We start from the raw sequence: 17,135 nt of genomic DNA, 5'->3' as shown, positions 1-17,135 counted from the left end.
TTCTGGGATTCTGTGAATTTAGCAGAGACTCTCCCAGTGCCTCTGGCACAGCCCAGCCAAGGTCACCTTCCTGCACACCTCTAAAGACTCGTCAGGAGCAGCAAAAGCACAGAACTCCTCAGCCACTTCCCCCCTTGATGCCCCAAGAGACAGCAGGGTGGGGGTGTTGGTTCAGTCTTTGAAACACAGGATGAAAAGATGCCTGGACTTGCAAGTCCAGACTGGCAAATATCCTTTCCTGTAGCACTAATTAACTCACCCCCAGAATCCCTGTTTAGGCTCTCCCGTTATGTAATGACCACATAAACAAATTAACATTATAAATTCATTTGCACTGGAAGTGAGTCTCGAGAGAAACGATCACATTTGAAAACCAGTTTCAAAGCATGGACACTGCCAGGCATCTCACCATGACTCATTACAGAATCCACCCGTGGCCTCAATCCCTCCAACATTTACTGTCAGATGGCAACAGTTTTCATTTAATAGGCTAAATACTGAATATTCAACCTGTCCTCTAAACAACAGGGTTTGTTTTTCTCTTGCTGCACAGAGCTCCTGTTAATGGCTCTCTACACAATTATGAGACCAAGACATGATACCAGTGTGTGGACAAGCAAAGGGACCAATAATTCTATTTTCAAGAACTATTTTATAACGTGCTTCAGGATTTGGCTGCTCATTAACAAAGAGAGGGACTTTCCCAAACATTCTAGGTTAGCCTGTCTGTAGCAATGATAACTCCAAAAATGTCACCCTTGGTCCTTAGCTCTTAGAATCCCAGAACGGTTTGAGTTGGAAGGGACCTTGAAGATCATCCAGTTCCACCCCCCTGCACCTCCCACTAGACCAGGTTGCTCAAACCCCATCCAACCTGGCCTTGAACAATTCCAGGGATGGGGATTAACATCCTTATTGTTTCTGCCCCCCAAAAATAAGCTGTTCAGGGCTCAGTGTCTTCTCAACAGCCAGACTTTGGTGGCCCTGTTCTCCCACAGACATTCTGTGTGGCCTGGAGTACAGCACCTTCGGGCCCAATGTGTACTCACACACTTAAATCACAGTAAATAGGATTTCAAAAGCCTTCATCTACATCTAAATTCCTTCACAAATCTTGCTTTTGATCTCTCCAGCTACATCCTTATTGTCAAATCAGCTCAAAGCTGTACCAGTGCTAGAAATCCACCCTGCTGGCTGTTCTTAAGATTTCAGTCCTGCCCCGCTCTGGCTCTGTGTCCGTAGGAGTTCTCCCACCAGGCACAGGGAGGAGGGTGGAGTGGCTGGCTCACACTCCACATCTGCCTCTCCAGCCCATGTGGATGAGGGCACAGAGCCAGTGCCTCCAAGACTGTAGGACTAAACTGCAGGAAGGAGGCAAGGGCAGCACTGAAGATGCAGAACTCCCTGTGAAATGAGAACAGCTCATTTCACTTCACCTCCCAGCCAGGGAACAGGGGCTTAAGTTGGACTCTACTTAGAGACCCTGGAATGGGGCCATCCAAGAAAAAAAAAAAGGCTGTTGAGTGGATGCCTCTATTCATCTATTCTCCCAGTAATACAGCTATACAATTTGTTTTGTACTCCTGAACCAAACAATTGCACATTCACAGTTGGAGGTGGGGTATAAATATTGTCTGTAGCTGATCCCTTGATCCCGCTGGCCTTGCTGAATTAATCACACTCGTGGATCAATCCAGGATTTGTTGCTGGCAGAGCAGATGGCCAGGCAGACTGCAGTTGTGAGCAAGGCGGGCACGTTCTCCTTCCAATTATCCAGCAGCGTTTTCCAACGGCGGATATTTAAAATTAGACATCATTTTGAAGAAATGCTAAATCTCTCTTGTTCTCTTCAGCTCCATAAGGACACAAAACCCTAATTTTTGCTCTGCTTCCATCCACTAAGGCCTCGGTGAAAGTGTGGGATGGCTGGTGCCCCCTTCCCTTTCAGCTGAATGTTTTCTGCCCCAGTTTCTTCTGCTGTCTTCCCATTTCCCGCAGAAGAGAGGTGACAACACCAGCTGCTGTTTGGCACAGGGATTTCAAGGGTGCATTATATTAATTGCTGAGCCGAGGGCTGCAGGAAAGGGAAGAGAAGCAGCATTCATGGGACTCATGGCACAGAACAGCAGGAACGGGGGTAACAGTGTGTGCCTTTCAAACAGCCCGGATGGGACTTCCCCGTCGCAGGAGTAAATTTGCCGTGAAAGACAGACGTGCTGTTTTCCCAGTGTTCACATCTGTTCTGCATTCAGAGTCCTTCTGGATGATAATTGCTCCTGTCTCCTCTCTGTCCCCTGCTGAGGAGCTGCCAGAGCTGTCGGGGGAGTTTTGGCCGAGCTCCATCACGTTCCGTAGGAGACGTCTCCCGGAGCTCCAGAGGTGAACAGGGTTAACCCAGAGAGTGTTTGCAGTCCCTGGAAGAATGAAACACGACAGGAACAGTCCAGAGGAGACGATCCCCCCATGGTGGAGCACAATGGACTGCACTGATTAACCACATCCATGCAAATGTGTTGGAATGATCTCCTTCACTTCATGGCACGTCGGAGAAAAGACGTGGAGGTCAGTCAGAGCAAGGCGAGGCTGCACGGGAATGCTGCACATCCCTGCAGCACACAGCCTGTTGTCCATGAGGATCACATCCTTTTAGTGGCACGCAGAGGAACAGCAGGTATGGAAAAAGGCCTACAAGACCTTGTTGGGGAATGGTGGCCACATTTACAGAATCACAGAATATCACAGAATGGGCAAGGCTGGAAGTGATTCATCTGGTCCCACCTCCCTCCTCAAGCAGGGTCATCCCAGAGCATATCTGGAATATCTCCAGTAAGGGAGACTCCAAACCTCTCTGGGCAGTCTGTTCCAGTGCTTGGTCACTGCACAGGAAAGGAGGTTCTCCCTCACATTCAGGTGGAACTTCCTGGGCATCAGTTTCTGCCCATTGCCTCGTGTCCCGTTGCTCAGCACCGCGGAGCAGAGCCTGATCCATCCTCTGACACCTCCCTGCAGATACTGATGGACACTGATTTACCCTGCAGAGAATGTTACCAAACCGAGTTACACGTGCAGAAGCCAAATCCAAGATCTCCAGCACTGAGATCCATAAAACTCCCCTTGCAGGCTTTCCCACAATGAAGCTGAGCATGATTTTTTTTTAGACCTTGGGGAGCATCACCAAAACTGCCCCATCTGGGCAAACCAACAAGTGCAGGGGATGACCCACCTGCCTCATGTCCTGCCTTTTGTTCCAAGGGGTGAGGCCCACCTTAAACCCTCACCCCTGCCATACAGGAGTCCAGCTGAACAAATCCCAAGCACTCTTACACACCTCAGGTGTGTCCCACAGCCCCACCAGCTCTTCCCCTCCAGGCTGCTCCATATCCAGCTGTTCTGCCTCTCAATAGCACCACTTCAATATCTCACCTGCTTGTGCTTGACTTCCCCACCCTCACATGCACCCAACAATGTGGCAGGACCTTCCCCTGTGAGGAGCAGTGAGGAGCTTTGGGGACCCAGCTTGTACTTCAATCAATCCCATGACCTGTGGGGGACATGGAACAGTAGCCACAGGCAGCTCACAGACTCCAGCACACAGGGGCAGCAACTGCCCCAGCTCCCATCCCTGGAAGTGTTCAAGGCCAGGCAGGACGGGGTTTGGAGCAACCTGGGATAGTGGAAGGTGTCCCTGCCCATGGCAGGGGGTGGAATGAGATCATTTTTAAGGTCCCTTCCAACTGAAACCGTTCTATGATTCCTCTTCCAGCTCCTTCAAAACCAATTACATTTCTTCTCTTCTCCCACATTATCCCCAGAGATCCTGCCAAGCCAAGGGATCTCCTTAGAAAACTCCCAGCCCTGGGCAAGGCGTCTCTTCACACACCTGGGAGAGAAAGCCCCAGCTGTGGGACACTATGGGTGCACAGCAGGTTTGTTCTCTGGCCTGGAGGTTTCATGTTTTATTTCCCATTCCCTTCTCTGGTTTGGACTTTAATAACCACTCAGCTGCCCTTTTCATCTGAACTATTACAAGTCAATGACCTTTCCTGACTGGAAGCAGCTGCCCTTCACTTCATATCCTTGGATGTCCTGGCAATCCTTTTTATTCTGCTGTTGTTTTTACTGTCTGTGATCTGGCAGTACCAATAAACCATCGCCTCATTTCCTAGTGAAGCACTCAGTGATCACACAGGTGACCTTCCCCTCCCATGGGAGAGCTATTTATTCCTTTTTTCCTCTCCTTTACTCAGCTGTTCTGCAGCACCATTCTTCTCCCACAGCAGTTTTTTTTTTTTCCCAGAGATTTTGTCAACAGATTTTGTTGTGACTTTGGTGACTGAGATGCCATCCAGGAGCCAGATGTGCTGCAGCAGCTGTGCATTTTCTCCCTCACAGAGCTCTCTCACCTGGGAGCAAAGGGGTTTATTTCTATCATGTCTAATTTGTGGCCTATTAGTGCATGTCAGGTACCAAGGCTGAATTCCTTGGATTACCTTGGGCAGTTTTTTCAACAATACAGGAGAAAGATCTCCATGAAAAGAAGAAACAGCAATAATGAGGAAAAGGAGTGCTTTGATCAAATTATTCCAGTGGTTTCTTGGGCAGGAAAGAGATGAGAAGGAAAAATACAACTAAATTCCTCTGTCTTCTTCAAGCCTTGGGGTCCCATTGACAGCTGCTCTGACATTGTTCAGTTGGCTCCTGCACTCTGTATTTTACTCCACAACTCCAGGAAGCTGAGAAACAGAGGGATCATACCAGCATTCCCAGATTTTCCCTGTCAGACACCCACATACCACCCTGCAATTAAAAGAGGGCAACACAACCTCTTAATGAAACATTTTATTTAAACCAATACAAGCACCATGCTTAGCAAAAAAAAGATTTGGTTTAAAGTAAACATGCAGTGTGAACTAGCAGAGACTAAACAGCATATGGAAGTTGTACTGGTTACTGGTATTTTCATGGAACTGCCAAATTCTCAGACCTGGCCCTGAACCTCTCAGACCTTTCACAACAGTGCTTTGGGACCATGGAACAAATGCAAGAGTTTCACTGAGCCCCCTCTATGTCCCACCATGGCTCTGTTTCACAGTCATTACGTGTTGTACCAAAAAATGTTGCATGATATTTATTTCTGGAGCGCACTGAAGCGAGGAATTGAGCTCTCTTGCTTCTGCCTGTTTGAGTCAGGCCCCTGTCACCAGTTTAACATCGTTTCTGGACCAGCTATTTTACAGTTAAAGATACAAAAAAGGAATCCTGGTACAAGTGCACAAGATGCTCCTTTGGAGAAGTGATAAAGGTGTCAACACCTCCATTATTGCCTCCTTTGATAGATCAGAATAGCATTCGTGATACTAGAAATACACTTCAGCCATCAAAATACCAGCATTTACATTTTCTTGTTAAAAATATTCAAACACTACAAGTCCATTTCATGGGCTGACATGCAAACTCATGCTTTAATTCAGCTTACCATCAATGAACTGGACTACAGGAGCTGTGTCCCAGCCATCTAGTCAATATTTAAAGCAAACCTGATTAATTGTGGCAGAAGTCTCCCTTGGAGAGACCTTTAACTCCAGGCCAAGGATTTTAAGGCCGACTTACTAACTCCTGAAAAATAGGAGCTCCCAATGGAAAATGCTGACTCTCAGACCTTTAGCTACAAAGGCTCCCACAGGTTAATTTGTGTTGTCCTTTAGATCCCTCTTCAGAGGTCTGAAAATGTAAGAGAATTGTGTGATTACACTGGAACATACTGGCCTGGACACGGACTCATCTGCCTCCCACTGAGCTTGGGGGGGCAGCAGCACAGAACACACAGTTCTACAGATAAGGTGGGAAAAGGATGTTGGGAAAACAAGTAGTATTGGCACAGGAAAGATCTGGACATAATTAATGCCTTTGCTTAGTCAGGTATTAGCACTGCCTGTATCTCAAGAGCCCAGGACAATTAGCAGCAGACAGTTGTGTCAAAACTGCATGAAAACCAAGGAGAGCAGGAACAAGCCTGGAACAGCAAACACCCTCTGAGTACCTGCAGCTGCTTCCACAGCTCAGAGAGGGGAGGGGGTACAGCTGCCAGGCAAGGCTGGCTGGAGAGTAATACTGGTGGGCTGAGCAGCACCAACATCACCTCTCAGGAGAAACTGGGCTTTAATTCTCACAGGGGCTGTTTGCTCTCTGCAAACAGAGGGGCAGCACCCAAGGCAGAAAGGGCTCAAGTGGAGGCACGAGAACATGTGAAGTGGAAGAACTCTGCTGAAGATGCAGCTGGAAGGAGCAGCGTTTTCTTGGCCGAAGGTGGAGCAATCCAGAGATGAAAAGTCAAACTGAACCATCTGACTGCAGCAGCTCCTCCCTTTCCTCCTGAGACAGGCCTCTGGTACAGTTATTTTTGTGCAGACCTGTGCAGGCAGCAGTTGGCTGCTGGCAGCCCACCAGTGTACAAAGTACAACAAAGACGATTAATCCAGTTTTCCCCACTGCAAATCAAGCTGAACGTTCCAAGCATCAGCTCCCCTCTCGCCCACGCTGTACTTTGACATGCCTCACCTCCAGCTCAATCCCAAAAACACCCAAGCTTCCTGCTGTTTCCAGGCTGATGCTTGGAATGACGCTATCCTTTGAGCCAAAGTCTTGTTTATACAATGTTTGTCACAAAAGACATTGTTTTTATTGATTTGCAGTACAGAATGATCAAGCAACAGTTTCATAATCAACATCTTTTCATCCAGGGAAATGAAATTGTTTTTCCAGTTCACTACGTTAACACAGGAATTTAATTACAAGCATTTCTTTCCCGCACCGAAAGATCGATTTAATTGGATCATTCCAACACGTATTTTGAAAAGCTCCTCTCAAGTCAGATTTATATACAAATAAATGAGCAATAACATCAAACTAAGAAGAGATTTACCAACACTGAGGACCTTTGCAAATGGATTCCTTGTGATCTCGCAGGAATTAGTGTTTTAACACTAACACAGGGTACGTTCACGAACGAAAAAAGAACCCTTCTTTCAGCAAAGGTTTCACAGCATGAAATACTGGCCTCCAAATTTAACACTGCATTCCTTCCCAGCGAGCAGATTGGTTGGGGCAGCTGTATTTTAAGGTATGTTATCAACAGGAAGCTGCTCTTACGCAGATACTTGTTCAGCAGCACAACAAACACTCACAGCGAGAGACTGTCCCGTGAGTGCTCCTTCTGCCGCGGCACGGGCTGAGCGTGTCCCACGTCAGGCAACTACTCTAGTCAATATAAAACAGACCTGTAAAAAGACTGGTCACTTATAAAAGTTAAATACTATTTTCACATTAGAAGATCTGCTGTTTCAAAGAGATGAGAATCAAATGATCACTTAATGCAAAAGCTTCGTCTGGAATGTAATTTTGACCAACAGGCGGTTAAGAAAGTTAAGAGATTTGTAATTAAAGTACTCAAAAGCTACGTGTGGCCAACTTTCATAACAAAAGAGATATAAATCATTCATTATCATGAAAAGCTTTAACCTCTTGACTCCTACAAATGGAGCAGATGATTGGAATTTCAAAGAAAAAGAGGTTGGCTTTTTGTTTTAACAGATGTCAGCTGCAGCACGAGGCACTAGGAACAAACGTTACTCGGATTTTTTTAACAAAGTTTTTACCAAATTTGTAAGAAGTGGCAGTGTAAAATTCTCAAGTCCTTTTAAAGCTAACAAATGAAAGGCACACAGTATCACCAGGTGTTCAGATAACAGGAAATGAGCAGAGGTAAACTTCTCAACAGTGTCAGAAGTTAGAGATGCAAGAAGAAATCTGGTATGAGAAGAACCAGAGTTGTAGTTCAGCCCTTAGTTATCAGCTAGTTCCTGTGAGACTGTATTAGCAGGAGAACTGGACAGTCAAAGCTTTGCCCTGAAATTTAGAAAGATTGACTCAGGCAACTGAGGAATTACTGGAATGACAAAAATTAGTTCCAAGAATTTGAGACAGTTCACATGGACTCAATGGAAAGATAAATGGATGGATTTGCTGTACAAGGATTTTGTCTTTTTAATACCAAATGATTCCAGGGAGTAGTTTTCAAAACTGAGAAGACATTAAGTCAAAAAAATCTGAAAAGTAAGTGACAGTACACAAATTCTGCATAAAAATGGCTAACGTGTGTCACCAGGATGCAGTTGTAGCTCAGAAAAAGTTAGCGTCAGCTTCCAAGTGATGTTTGCACATAGTTATAAATCCAGAACCCAACTATTTTAGTCACAGAAATATTAGTCACAAGAGTGCAAAAGGAGTCCCTGCAGAGGAGTATTCCCTTTTAGCAGGTACAAATAAGGAAACACCTGCAAAGATTTGTTACTTCAAGGAGACAGACCTGCTATTCTTTGCACAAACTCTGCACAAGAGAGATACTGCAGGAGACAGCTGTGAATACAGTGCATTGCTGGGATGTAAGTATTCATTGTCTGGTTCCAGTGTCACCAGGATGGTACATAAATACTTAGTACAGAGGTTTTCCTTAGTGGAAGAAGCCCAGTTTCTCACGCAGCCACTCTTCAGTGAGGTCTTCTGTATTTCTGATTTCGAATACCTAAACGAAAGGGCACGGCATCAATTCCTGAGGGAGTGGCACTGGGAAGGGATAACAACACAATGCAAGCAGCACCTTCCACACACGTTGTCTGAGCTGCAATAAACCAGTAACAAACCCAAAATGTTCAGGTGCTTTCTTGGAAGGATCAGATATGTGGAAAATACACAAGAGTACGTGGCGATGAACAAAAGTAACCTGCACAAGAATCTCCTAATTTCTATTCCTAGGCTTCATTCTTCTCCTTAGAGAGCAGCACACACACTACATTCTAAAATGACCCTGGAATGGCACCATCTCACATGCATTATCTCAGCAGGATTGTGTACTTGAAGAACACAATTTCATCTCTGGGCTTTATTCAAACCCAAAGTTCAGGAATTTTGCTCAGCCCAAACCACAATTACTCTTTCTTTGAACTGAAATAAATCCAAAATATCCAGTTTTTACCTGTAAGAAACAAGCCGGGGGTACCTCAAAATAGAACACTTGTACAAAAAACAAACCCAAAAATCACAGAATCCCAGAATGGTTTGAATGGTTTGGGTTGGAAGGGACCTTAAAGACCACCTCATTCCACCTCCTGCCATGGGCAGGGACACCTTCCACTATCCCAGGTTGCTCCAAGCTCCCATCCAACCTGGCCTTGGACACTTCCAGGGACAGGGCAGCCACAGCTTCTCTGGGCAACCCCTCAAAACAACCTAAAAACCACCAACCCAAAGCTTTGCGAAGTCTTAAACAAACCTTGAACACAGCCTTGAAGCAGAAAATAGGACCAAAGGCACCAATATACTCTTTTTACATTCCATGTGGGCAAGTAACTGGTTGTGGTTTGGGTTTTTAATACCCTTGAAGAGAAGCCACGTTAATTGTGCAGCGCTCACTGGAGCCCATGAGATGCCCACAGATGGATCATCTCGTCCAAAGAGTCAGGGAAGTAAATTGTACAAATTCACAGACCTTCAAATTGGAGGAACCCCAACATTCAGCATTATCAGAACAGAACAGCTTAACAGAAGCCAAGCTAATATGCAAGTCACTGAAAAAATGAGAGGACTCAGTTGAGTCACATGCAGAAATCACACCAGGAGGAAGTCACAGCATGAGCCAAAATGAAACACAGCTCAGCAAGTGGCAAGAATAAAGCACATTTAAAGAGCAAGCAAGCAACCCCAACTGGAGACAGGCTGTCTTCTCCAGCTTCAGAAGGACGATGATCGTGGACCTCTCTATCCGCTCCTGGGCTTGCACTCAAAAGACTTTCAGACTGAATTTCTCCTATTTCAGAGGTGAAAGAACCTCCAACTGAGCTACTCCCCAGGCTTTCACCTTCTTCCTACCAGCCCTTCTCTCTCACTTACTTGAAACTGTCTTCTCTTCCTCCTTTCTATCACAGTTCTCAGGCCTCCAAGATGCAGCTTCTACAGGGCTAAAAAAAGATTTCTTGGGGCTGAGCTGATTGTTTCCACCATCTTATCTTCTGCTTCCTTCCCATTTACTCCTGTCAACTTGAGGTCTACTTTAAAACAGAGAGGTCTCTTCTTACAAGGTACAGCTGGAGGAGGTAGAAGTTCAAGGCCAGGTTGGACGGGGTTTGGAGCAACCTGGGCTAGTGGAAGGTGTCCCTGCCCATGGCAGGGGGTGGAATGAGATGGGCTTTAGGGTCCCCTCCATCCAAACCAGTCTGTGATTCATAGTTCTCTCTCTGGCCCAGCAGACATTTTTACTGGGATGTTAAAGGACTCAGCAGGATAAGGAACACCTAAAGGGAATGCTGTTGTTGGGGACTGGTGAAGTCATTTCACATGCTATGAAGTGACTACTGACTCTATTAAGCTTTCCTGCTTGAAGCTAAAAATGTAAGGATTCTAGGTGCCAATTAAGCAGAGATTTCAAAGATCTCCAAAATGAAAAACAGGTGACATTTCTTTTCTAGGATATACATACACCTGGGCCTGGTGAATGCAGTGATTTCTTCTGGTCTCAGTACTGGAGGAACCAAGCACAGGAAGAAATTGTTCAGCACTTGGCACGTGTTCCTTGTTCTGCAGGCTGTGCTGCAAGCACACAGCTCCAGCAAGCAGCTAAAGTGATCTGCTTCACACCACACTAAGCCTTCAGTCTATTCTTCCCATCAATAAATTCATTCCCAAAAGTACAGCCAGCCAGTCCACCAGTAGGTATATTCATTTTTGAGAACACTGTTCTTCCTGTACCCTAAACCACCAGAAATCCCCCCCCACTCCTCCTCCACTCTTCCTAAACCAGATTCTGTTTGCTGTAACCACAAAGTCTCACAAAACTCTTTTTGCCATGGGTTCAAGCAAGACTCAAAACATCCTCTGCAACCTGGACAGTTATTTCAGCAGTCATTTATACCTTAGTGAGTTCAGCTGTCTGTACAAGCTTATTCTTGCTGCCAGCATACATCATCTGCTGCTCAGGCTTACATCCTGTAGTTAGGGGGGAAAAAAGAGGGTTGGATTAGTTATTTTGACTGTCAACACTTCAAAAATAAGATTTTTTTTTAAATTATAAACTGAAAACTGAAGACATTCATAGGAAGATTCTCAGGTAACTACAGAAGAATATGCTCATTAGTTGCTAAAGTGTTTTACATATCTAGTTACTCCAGCTCTGAGTCATGAGGGGTAAAACATGCAATCAGTTTATCTTCTTCCAGAGGATAACAAGGATAATCCAGTAATACCAGCAAGCTACACTATCACAATACAGAACACAGATGGAAGTCCCAGGAGCAACTCAGCTCTGCGAGCCCAGACCAAGTCACAGTTATTTGGTTTGTATTAAAATCCCACGTTTCCCTGCCCAGGTAAGTTCATGTTGCAGGTTGCTGTGACACAAGCAGAGGATGCAACTGCTCAGTATAAACTTGGGATGATCCAGGATTACAGCCTGTTTCTCCTGGAACTTTCTCCAGCACTTTCACCTGCCCAGATGTGGGTTAGGGAGCCCTCCTTTCCTCCTTTTCACCCACAGCTGTGACAGCCCTTCAGCCCATCACGTCACAGCCCTGCTTGGAGGCATCCTCTGCTGCTGCCCATTGCATCCAGGCCCCAGGAAACCCTCCTCTCAAATCCCATCCTCACCCTCTTACAGAGTCCTGTTCCTTTCGTGGACAGAATGAAAGAATAGGACTCTAAGGTCCTCAGAAATAAATGGGTTCCCATGTCCTTCTGAGATGAGGAATTTCTTCCCCTCCCAGTCACTGATATCCATGGATAGCAAGACAGGTGAACAGAATCCCTTAGGAACAGAGGTGGTACCTTCCAGCCTGCTCTTCACTCATTTCCTGAGCCTTATATGGTCATATTTTGAGGATTCCCCAAGATTTGAGGAGAGTGTGACAGGAAACAGGTTAAATTAGGTTAAAGCCTACATGAGCAGATGCAGAGTGCTCCAGGCCTGTCCTTTACAGGAGGGTGTTGCTGAGCACAAGCTCATTTAGGAAGACACACCTTTTGGCCCTCTAAGCAGGAAACCAACACTCCTGGCTCAGCCTTTGGAAACGGAAAAGAGAGAATCTCTTCTATCATCCAGCCCAAGTGCCCCAAATGTGAACCACAAAGGCAGGAAAACCTCCTTGAGAGCATTAAGCACTCAATTTTATCTTCCATAGCAAATAATATTCCCAAATTTATATCACACAGTAGCTACCAATCACAGTGTTCACTCACCAACTGGACTGGAGAAGATAAAGCACAATGGATAAGAAACTCTTCCATCTTCATGCTGGTACTTGTAACTATACACAATAAATGTTTTTTCTGAGGTTAAAGAAACTAAGAAACTGATTATTAGGATATAATTCTTGATCTTGATGCAGGTACAAGTCACTGTTGCATTTCAGATGATGTTTTAATTTGATAATAAAAGTCTCACTGTTCTGTTTTCACTTCCACATGTGACTTTCAGAACTGACCCTGCCTTGGTGTGAGGGCTTAGTAATGTTTCACATCAGGGCTAAAAAACACCCTCACATTGCAAATATTCCTCTCCCAGCTTGGTAAAAAGACTTCCCACACACCCATCAGTGTGGTTTTGGCTTAATGAAAGCCCAATTCTTTCTTTGCTGACCAAGCAGTTTGTTGTTTCAGGTGTTTTCCTGAATTTCAACTGCAGTTTTAGCCAGGACTTCTGTTTTACAGCCTCCCACTGCACTGTGGGCATGAAAGGAAAGATTCAGCACAGCACATGGAGTAGTGCCAGCCAGCTCTGGAGGCTGATGGAGGCAGGTACTTTCTTCACTTACAACTTCAGTACCCCTTTTATTTCATTAGTTAAAGAACAATTTACTCATCCCTCTGTTGTTCCTTATTTTTTTTCCAAAACAAGGATTCCCCCCCAGCTCACGTGCCCACAGCAATCCCAGAATCAGTAACTGCAGCAAAACAACAACCACATCCTAAGAAAGAACCAAAACACATCCTGACTTACACAGACACACTTCTATATTTAGAAGTAGCCACAAACTGGTACATTTTACTCACTTCTTTACATTACCAGCAGTGTGGCTTGGCTTTACTTCCCCAAACATTATATAGTCTAAAAGGGAATAAAATCTCAGGAAAGGCTTAAATGAGTCATTGTTCCAACGAGTGGGACAACAGTTCAGTGCACCCTGAGAATGGATCCCTGGATTATCTCACAAATAAAGCATCAGTACAACAAGTACTGGCCTAAAAAGGTGAAGTCCAACGTTTTGAACAGCTTCCAGCAGTGAGTAAGACCAAATGGCAGCAGCATGAGAAGGATATCGAGGTTGTCTCTCAGGCAGCTCATCTTTTAGCTCATCAGGAGAAATACCCTGGTGACATTAAACACAAGCAATATTTGAGCAAATGGTCCTGCACTGGAAGGTTAAAGCAGAGCAATGGACAGTGAAACACCTGGGAGACAGGGAGAGGTGCATCCACAGGTGAACTGGTAACGACCTCCCGAATTACTAGAGCAGTTTGGGAAGACTTGTGTGCCAACAGAGTCCTGTGACTAAACACAGAATTAACGTTAGCATGAATAATCACCCCTATTTTAGGCATAATGAGTTTAGCAAACACTTTTGGCTCTAGTTGGCTATGTTGGCAGCTACACTTTGCTAACTCTAGTGCTAAACAGAAGTGAGCAAGCACACACCAAAAAGTATGTTAAAATCAGCTACATAAATGAAAAATTTGAGAAATTCAGTCCTTCCTCTTTCAGCAGTCAAAAAGGAGTCCCCATTCTATTTAAATTTTATGTTAACTTCTACATTCTAGGGAACAAGAGCTATGGTTAATGCTCAAATCCCTGGGAAGGATTTAATTTTGCCCTATGGACCATTAAGAAACACCACACACTGGGCTGACCTTATTATGCCACCCATCAAATTTAGAGTCTGCAGGGGATTAGCAATCCTGCTTCTAATTGATGGCAGACCAGCTCAGAGGCAAATGTGCAGATCTACGTGGAAACACAGCAGAAAACTCTTCAAAAAGACAGCAGGTGCCAAAGATGCTTTTTACATAGTTAAAACAGCTTTAAAAATAACTTTTTTTTTTTTTTGGTGTGCAGTTAATTAGTCAACTCAATTGCTTCTGCATAGTTTCACTATTAATGGTGCTGTGCTTTACATGCAGAGTGACCATGCATTTAAATAAGCTCATGACCCAAATTAGATTAAGAGTTTGATAACAATTTGAAACTAAGGCAGTACCTTAGAGACAACAATATATTGCAGGCTGAAGATACTCTTATTTACAATTCATTTAACAAACCTCATGCTCCTCATCCAGCACCACCAACTGCTTATCCTTGTCGATTTTCACTATAAATCAAAATAAAACACAGATCAATGTTGTTTTCAATCGACTTATACAATGGATGCAGAAGCTTTTTAGCATTCAACAATTACAGCCCTTGTGATTCTGCTTTGCTTCTTCAGCACATCCCATGACTTCCCAAAATCATTTCACAAACAGTGGTAGACTCTGAGCCATAATTACATATAAATACTCTGCTAAGAGCAGATGGAGTCTCGTCTCATAAGAACAGCCCTGTTTTAGTGTTAAAATTACAGGCAGAATTGGAAGTACTGCGGCTCCTACAACAAACATCCTCTTGGCTCACATTTACCTGTCACAGCAGCAACAGTGCAGGGGGAGGAAAAGAGGAGACAGGACTTTGTGGCAATTTTTGTCAGGCATGTTTGGAACTTACTTATAATGGCAGCATTGTTGGTCTCCTTGCGAAACCGGAATTTTCTCAGTTTCTCCACCAGGTCTTCGGCAACATCACAAACCACCAGAGATTCACTCTGCAAAAAGGAAATGGCACAGGGCAGGGAGAGATAAATCTCTCTGGAAAGTAAAACAGAAAAGAAATCCCTGTGTCACACAGATGTGTGCACAAACCCTGCTGAAGGGGGCCTGCGTGCACCTTACAAAGTTTCAGAACATCACATAAGCCAGTTCAAAAAAACCAAACAAACACATTAACAGAACATTTATCTTTTTAAATATCCCTCCTCAAAGCCATGCAGTTACCTACGAATATTTTATTAACTCTTTCTGAAGTGGGATTATTCTCATAGCTCTCAGAAGGAAACTTTACATTTCAGAAGCAGATTTTATACTTCTACACTTAGAAGTAAGTTTTACACTTCATTTGACAAATCCTGAAAATAAGGGAGCCCCTTGGAGGGTCAGTAAATGGGGTAAAGTAATTTAAGCATTTAAAATAATAGAAGCCACCATTAGTATTTCAGAAGAAGATAGTGATTAAGGGTCACTGCTTACTAACTGAACTTTTGAGATTTACACACAAAGCATTTGAGACATTTTAACCAAAAAACATGCAGCCTTTTTTTCCCCCTTGTGCACACCAAGTTCTCAGCAGAGATGCCCAGATAACATATTAGTCATCACACTGAAGATGAGGAAGGAAATCATTATTTCACAAGCAGCCATGCAGGTTATCTTGCCTTGCACATGCAATTTCTGAACAGCACCAAGCCAACCATGGCCACTTCCTGAGCCACATTTTATACACACAACCTCTGTATCCAAGAGGTTCGTGCCAGCCAGATAAAGAAGTTATTTAGTATCTGCAGCTTGTATTGTATTTGTAAACTCCTAAGGCATCAAGGCTTTTGGGCCAAAAGGACTGTATTTCAAGGCTTTCCTAAAACAAATTCTTCAGAGAAAAAAAACAGTGCAATTAAATCACCTATTAAATGCTCTAATAAATTAAATGCTCTTTCATTGAGACAAATCACTGCTCATAAATCGGAATAAAGTCACTAGTTAAGCTCTCAGTTCTCTCTCCTTGTGTTCACCATTATTTGTGAGATTTCCCTCAAAAAGCAGAGGGGTGGCTCTGCTTCCCCACCTCCCATATCCCTGTTTGCTGTCACTCCTGAAAAGATTTCCACCTTGACCAAATTCTGGCACAAATTCTCTGCTTCCTTTGGACAGCTGGAGAGGAAACCAGGCTCTGCTGTGACAGCACAGCTCAGGCACAGCATGTTCAGCCTCCCTTATTTCGCCTCTTTTCCCTAAAGATTGTTCTTGGCTCCCTCTGTTCCAAACAGGTTGGACTCGATGATCTCGGAGGTCTTTTCCAACCTAACTCAGTGGGAAATGTCACTAATATCCACTCTAATTCAGGAAAAAAAATTATTAAAAATTATTTAAAACCCAGCAGAATTCAGGGCTGCATTTCACAGCCCTGTTACATTTTGCATGACATGTCACTAACACCAGCTCGGGAGGTCTCTATCAAAAAACCCAACAGGATTCAGAGCTGGATTTCAAAGCTGGAGTTATACTTTGTATGAAATGCTCTTTCCTGAAGAAAGCCTTTCTCCCTTTCCTCTGGGCTCAGCAGTTTCTCCCAGCAGACAAGCCTTGCCCTTGCTCCACCTGTGCAGCCGCACAAAAACAACTCCCCGAGGGAATTCGAAGGAAAAACACTTGGTACCATCAGACTCAGGGTGTTTATCAGGGCTGAGCCGGCTGCCCAGCGCTTGGCTTAATAAAACCCGGAGGAAGCCAAGCCAGGATTGCTGCACAGACACGGGCACAGCTGCCAACACCACAGGGGGGATGATGCTGCTCCCTGCGTCCCCCCGGCTGGATCCCCCCCGGGACATCGCTCCCCTCCCCATCTGACAAGGAAACACGAATTTCCCATTTGTTAAAGGACTCTCTCCTTTCAGCAGAAACGCGCACAGCAGAACAACCCAATATTTCATCCAATTTGCCTTGCAAATGCTCCTTCCACAGGGGGGTTTACCCAAACCTTCACCTCCCCAAACCTTCACTACAACCACTTCTTCCTTCTTCCATAACCAATCCTTTACCCATTAACCAGCACTAAGGCAAACTACCCCACATTTAGCCATCAGCCCTTGTTCCAACCACATCCACAGCTCCAAACCCAGCACTCGGGCGAACCACTTCCATGAGCAACAATCAGATGTTCTTTAGCGAATTAGCTCAAAACACTACCAGGACGCGCAGCGACCAGCTCCGAACAAGCTACCAATCGCTTC

At 44.7% G+C, this 17,135-nt stretch overlaps 1 protein-coding gene across 2 annotated transcripts in view; it reads right to left on the bottom strand.

The window, feature by feature from the left end:
* The window catches only part of GMFB (glia maturation factor beta), a 27,034-nt gene extending 11,260 nt beyond the window's left edge, over nucleotides 1–15,774 (bottom strand). The window contains exons 1-7 of one of the 2 annotated variants that reach the window (XM_018082438.2): nucleotides 15,564–15,774; nucleotides 14,801–14,897; nucleotides 14,359–14,408; nucleotides 13,363–13,412; nucleotides 12,283–12,365; nucleotides 10,964–11,037; nucleotides 4,825–8,581 (exon numbers count right to left, since the gene is read on the bottom strand). In XM_018082438.2, coding sequence (XP_017937927.1) covers nucleotides 8,510–8,581; nucleotides 10,964–11,037; nucleotides 12,283–12,365; nucleotides 13,363–13,412; nucleotides 14,359–14,408; nucleotides 14,801–14,897; nucleotides 15,564–15,602 — 465 coding nt within the window. In that variant the 5' untranslated portion in view covers nucleotides 15,603–15,774 and the 3' untranslated portion in view covers nucleotides 4,825–8,509. Of the gene's footprint in view, nucleotides 1–4,824; nucleotides 8,582–10,963; nucleotides 11,038–12,282; nucleotides 12,366–13,362; nucleotides 13,413–14,358; nucleotides 14,409–14,800; nucleotides 14,898–15,563 lie in introns of those variants that run through there. The other variant, XM_029964089.1, reaches the window with a different exon arrangement.
* Nucleotides 15,775–17,135: the final 1,361 nt, after the last annotated feature.

This window comes from Manacus vitellinus, unplaced genomic scaffold (genome assembly GCF_001715985.3).
Source record: "Manacus vitellinus isolate BGI_N305 unplaced genomic scaffold, ASM171598v3 scaffold_6_pilon, whole genome shotgun sequence".
NCBI classification, from domain to species: Eukaryota; Metazoa; Chordata; class Aves; order Passeriformes; family Pipridae; genus Manacus; species Manacus vitellinus.
The sequence above is the reverse complement of the archived record's forward strand: the minus strand, read 5'-3'. Positions and strand labels throughout refer to the sequence as shown.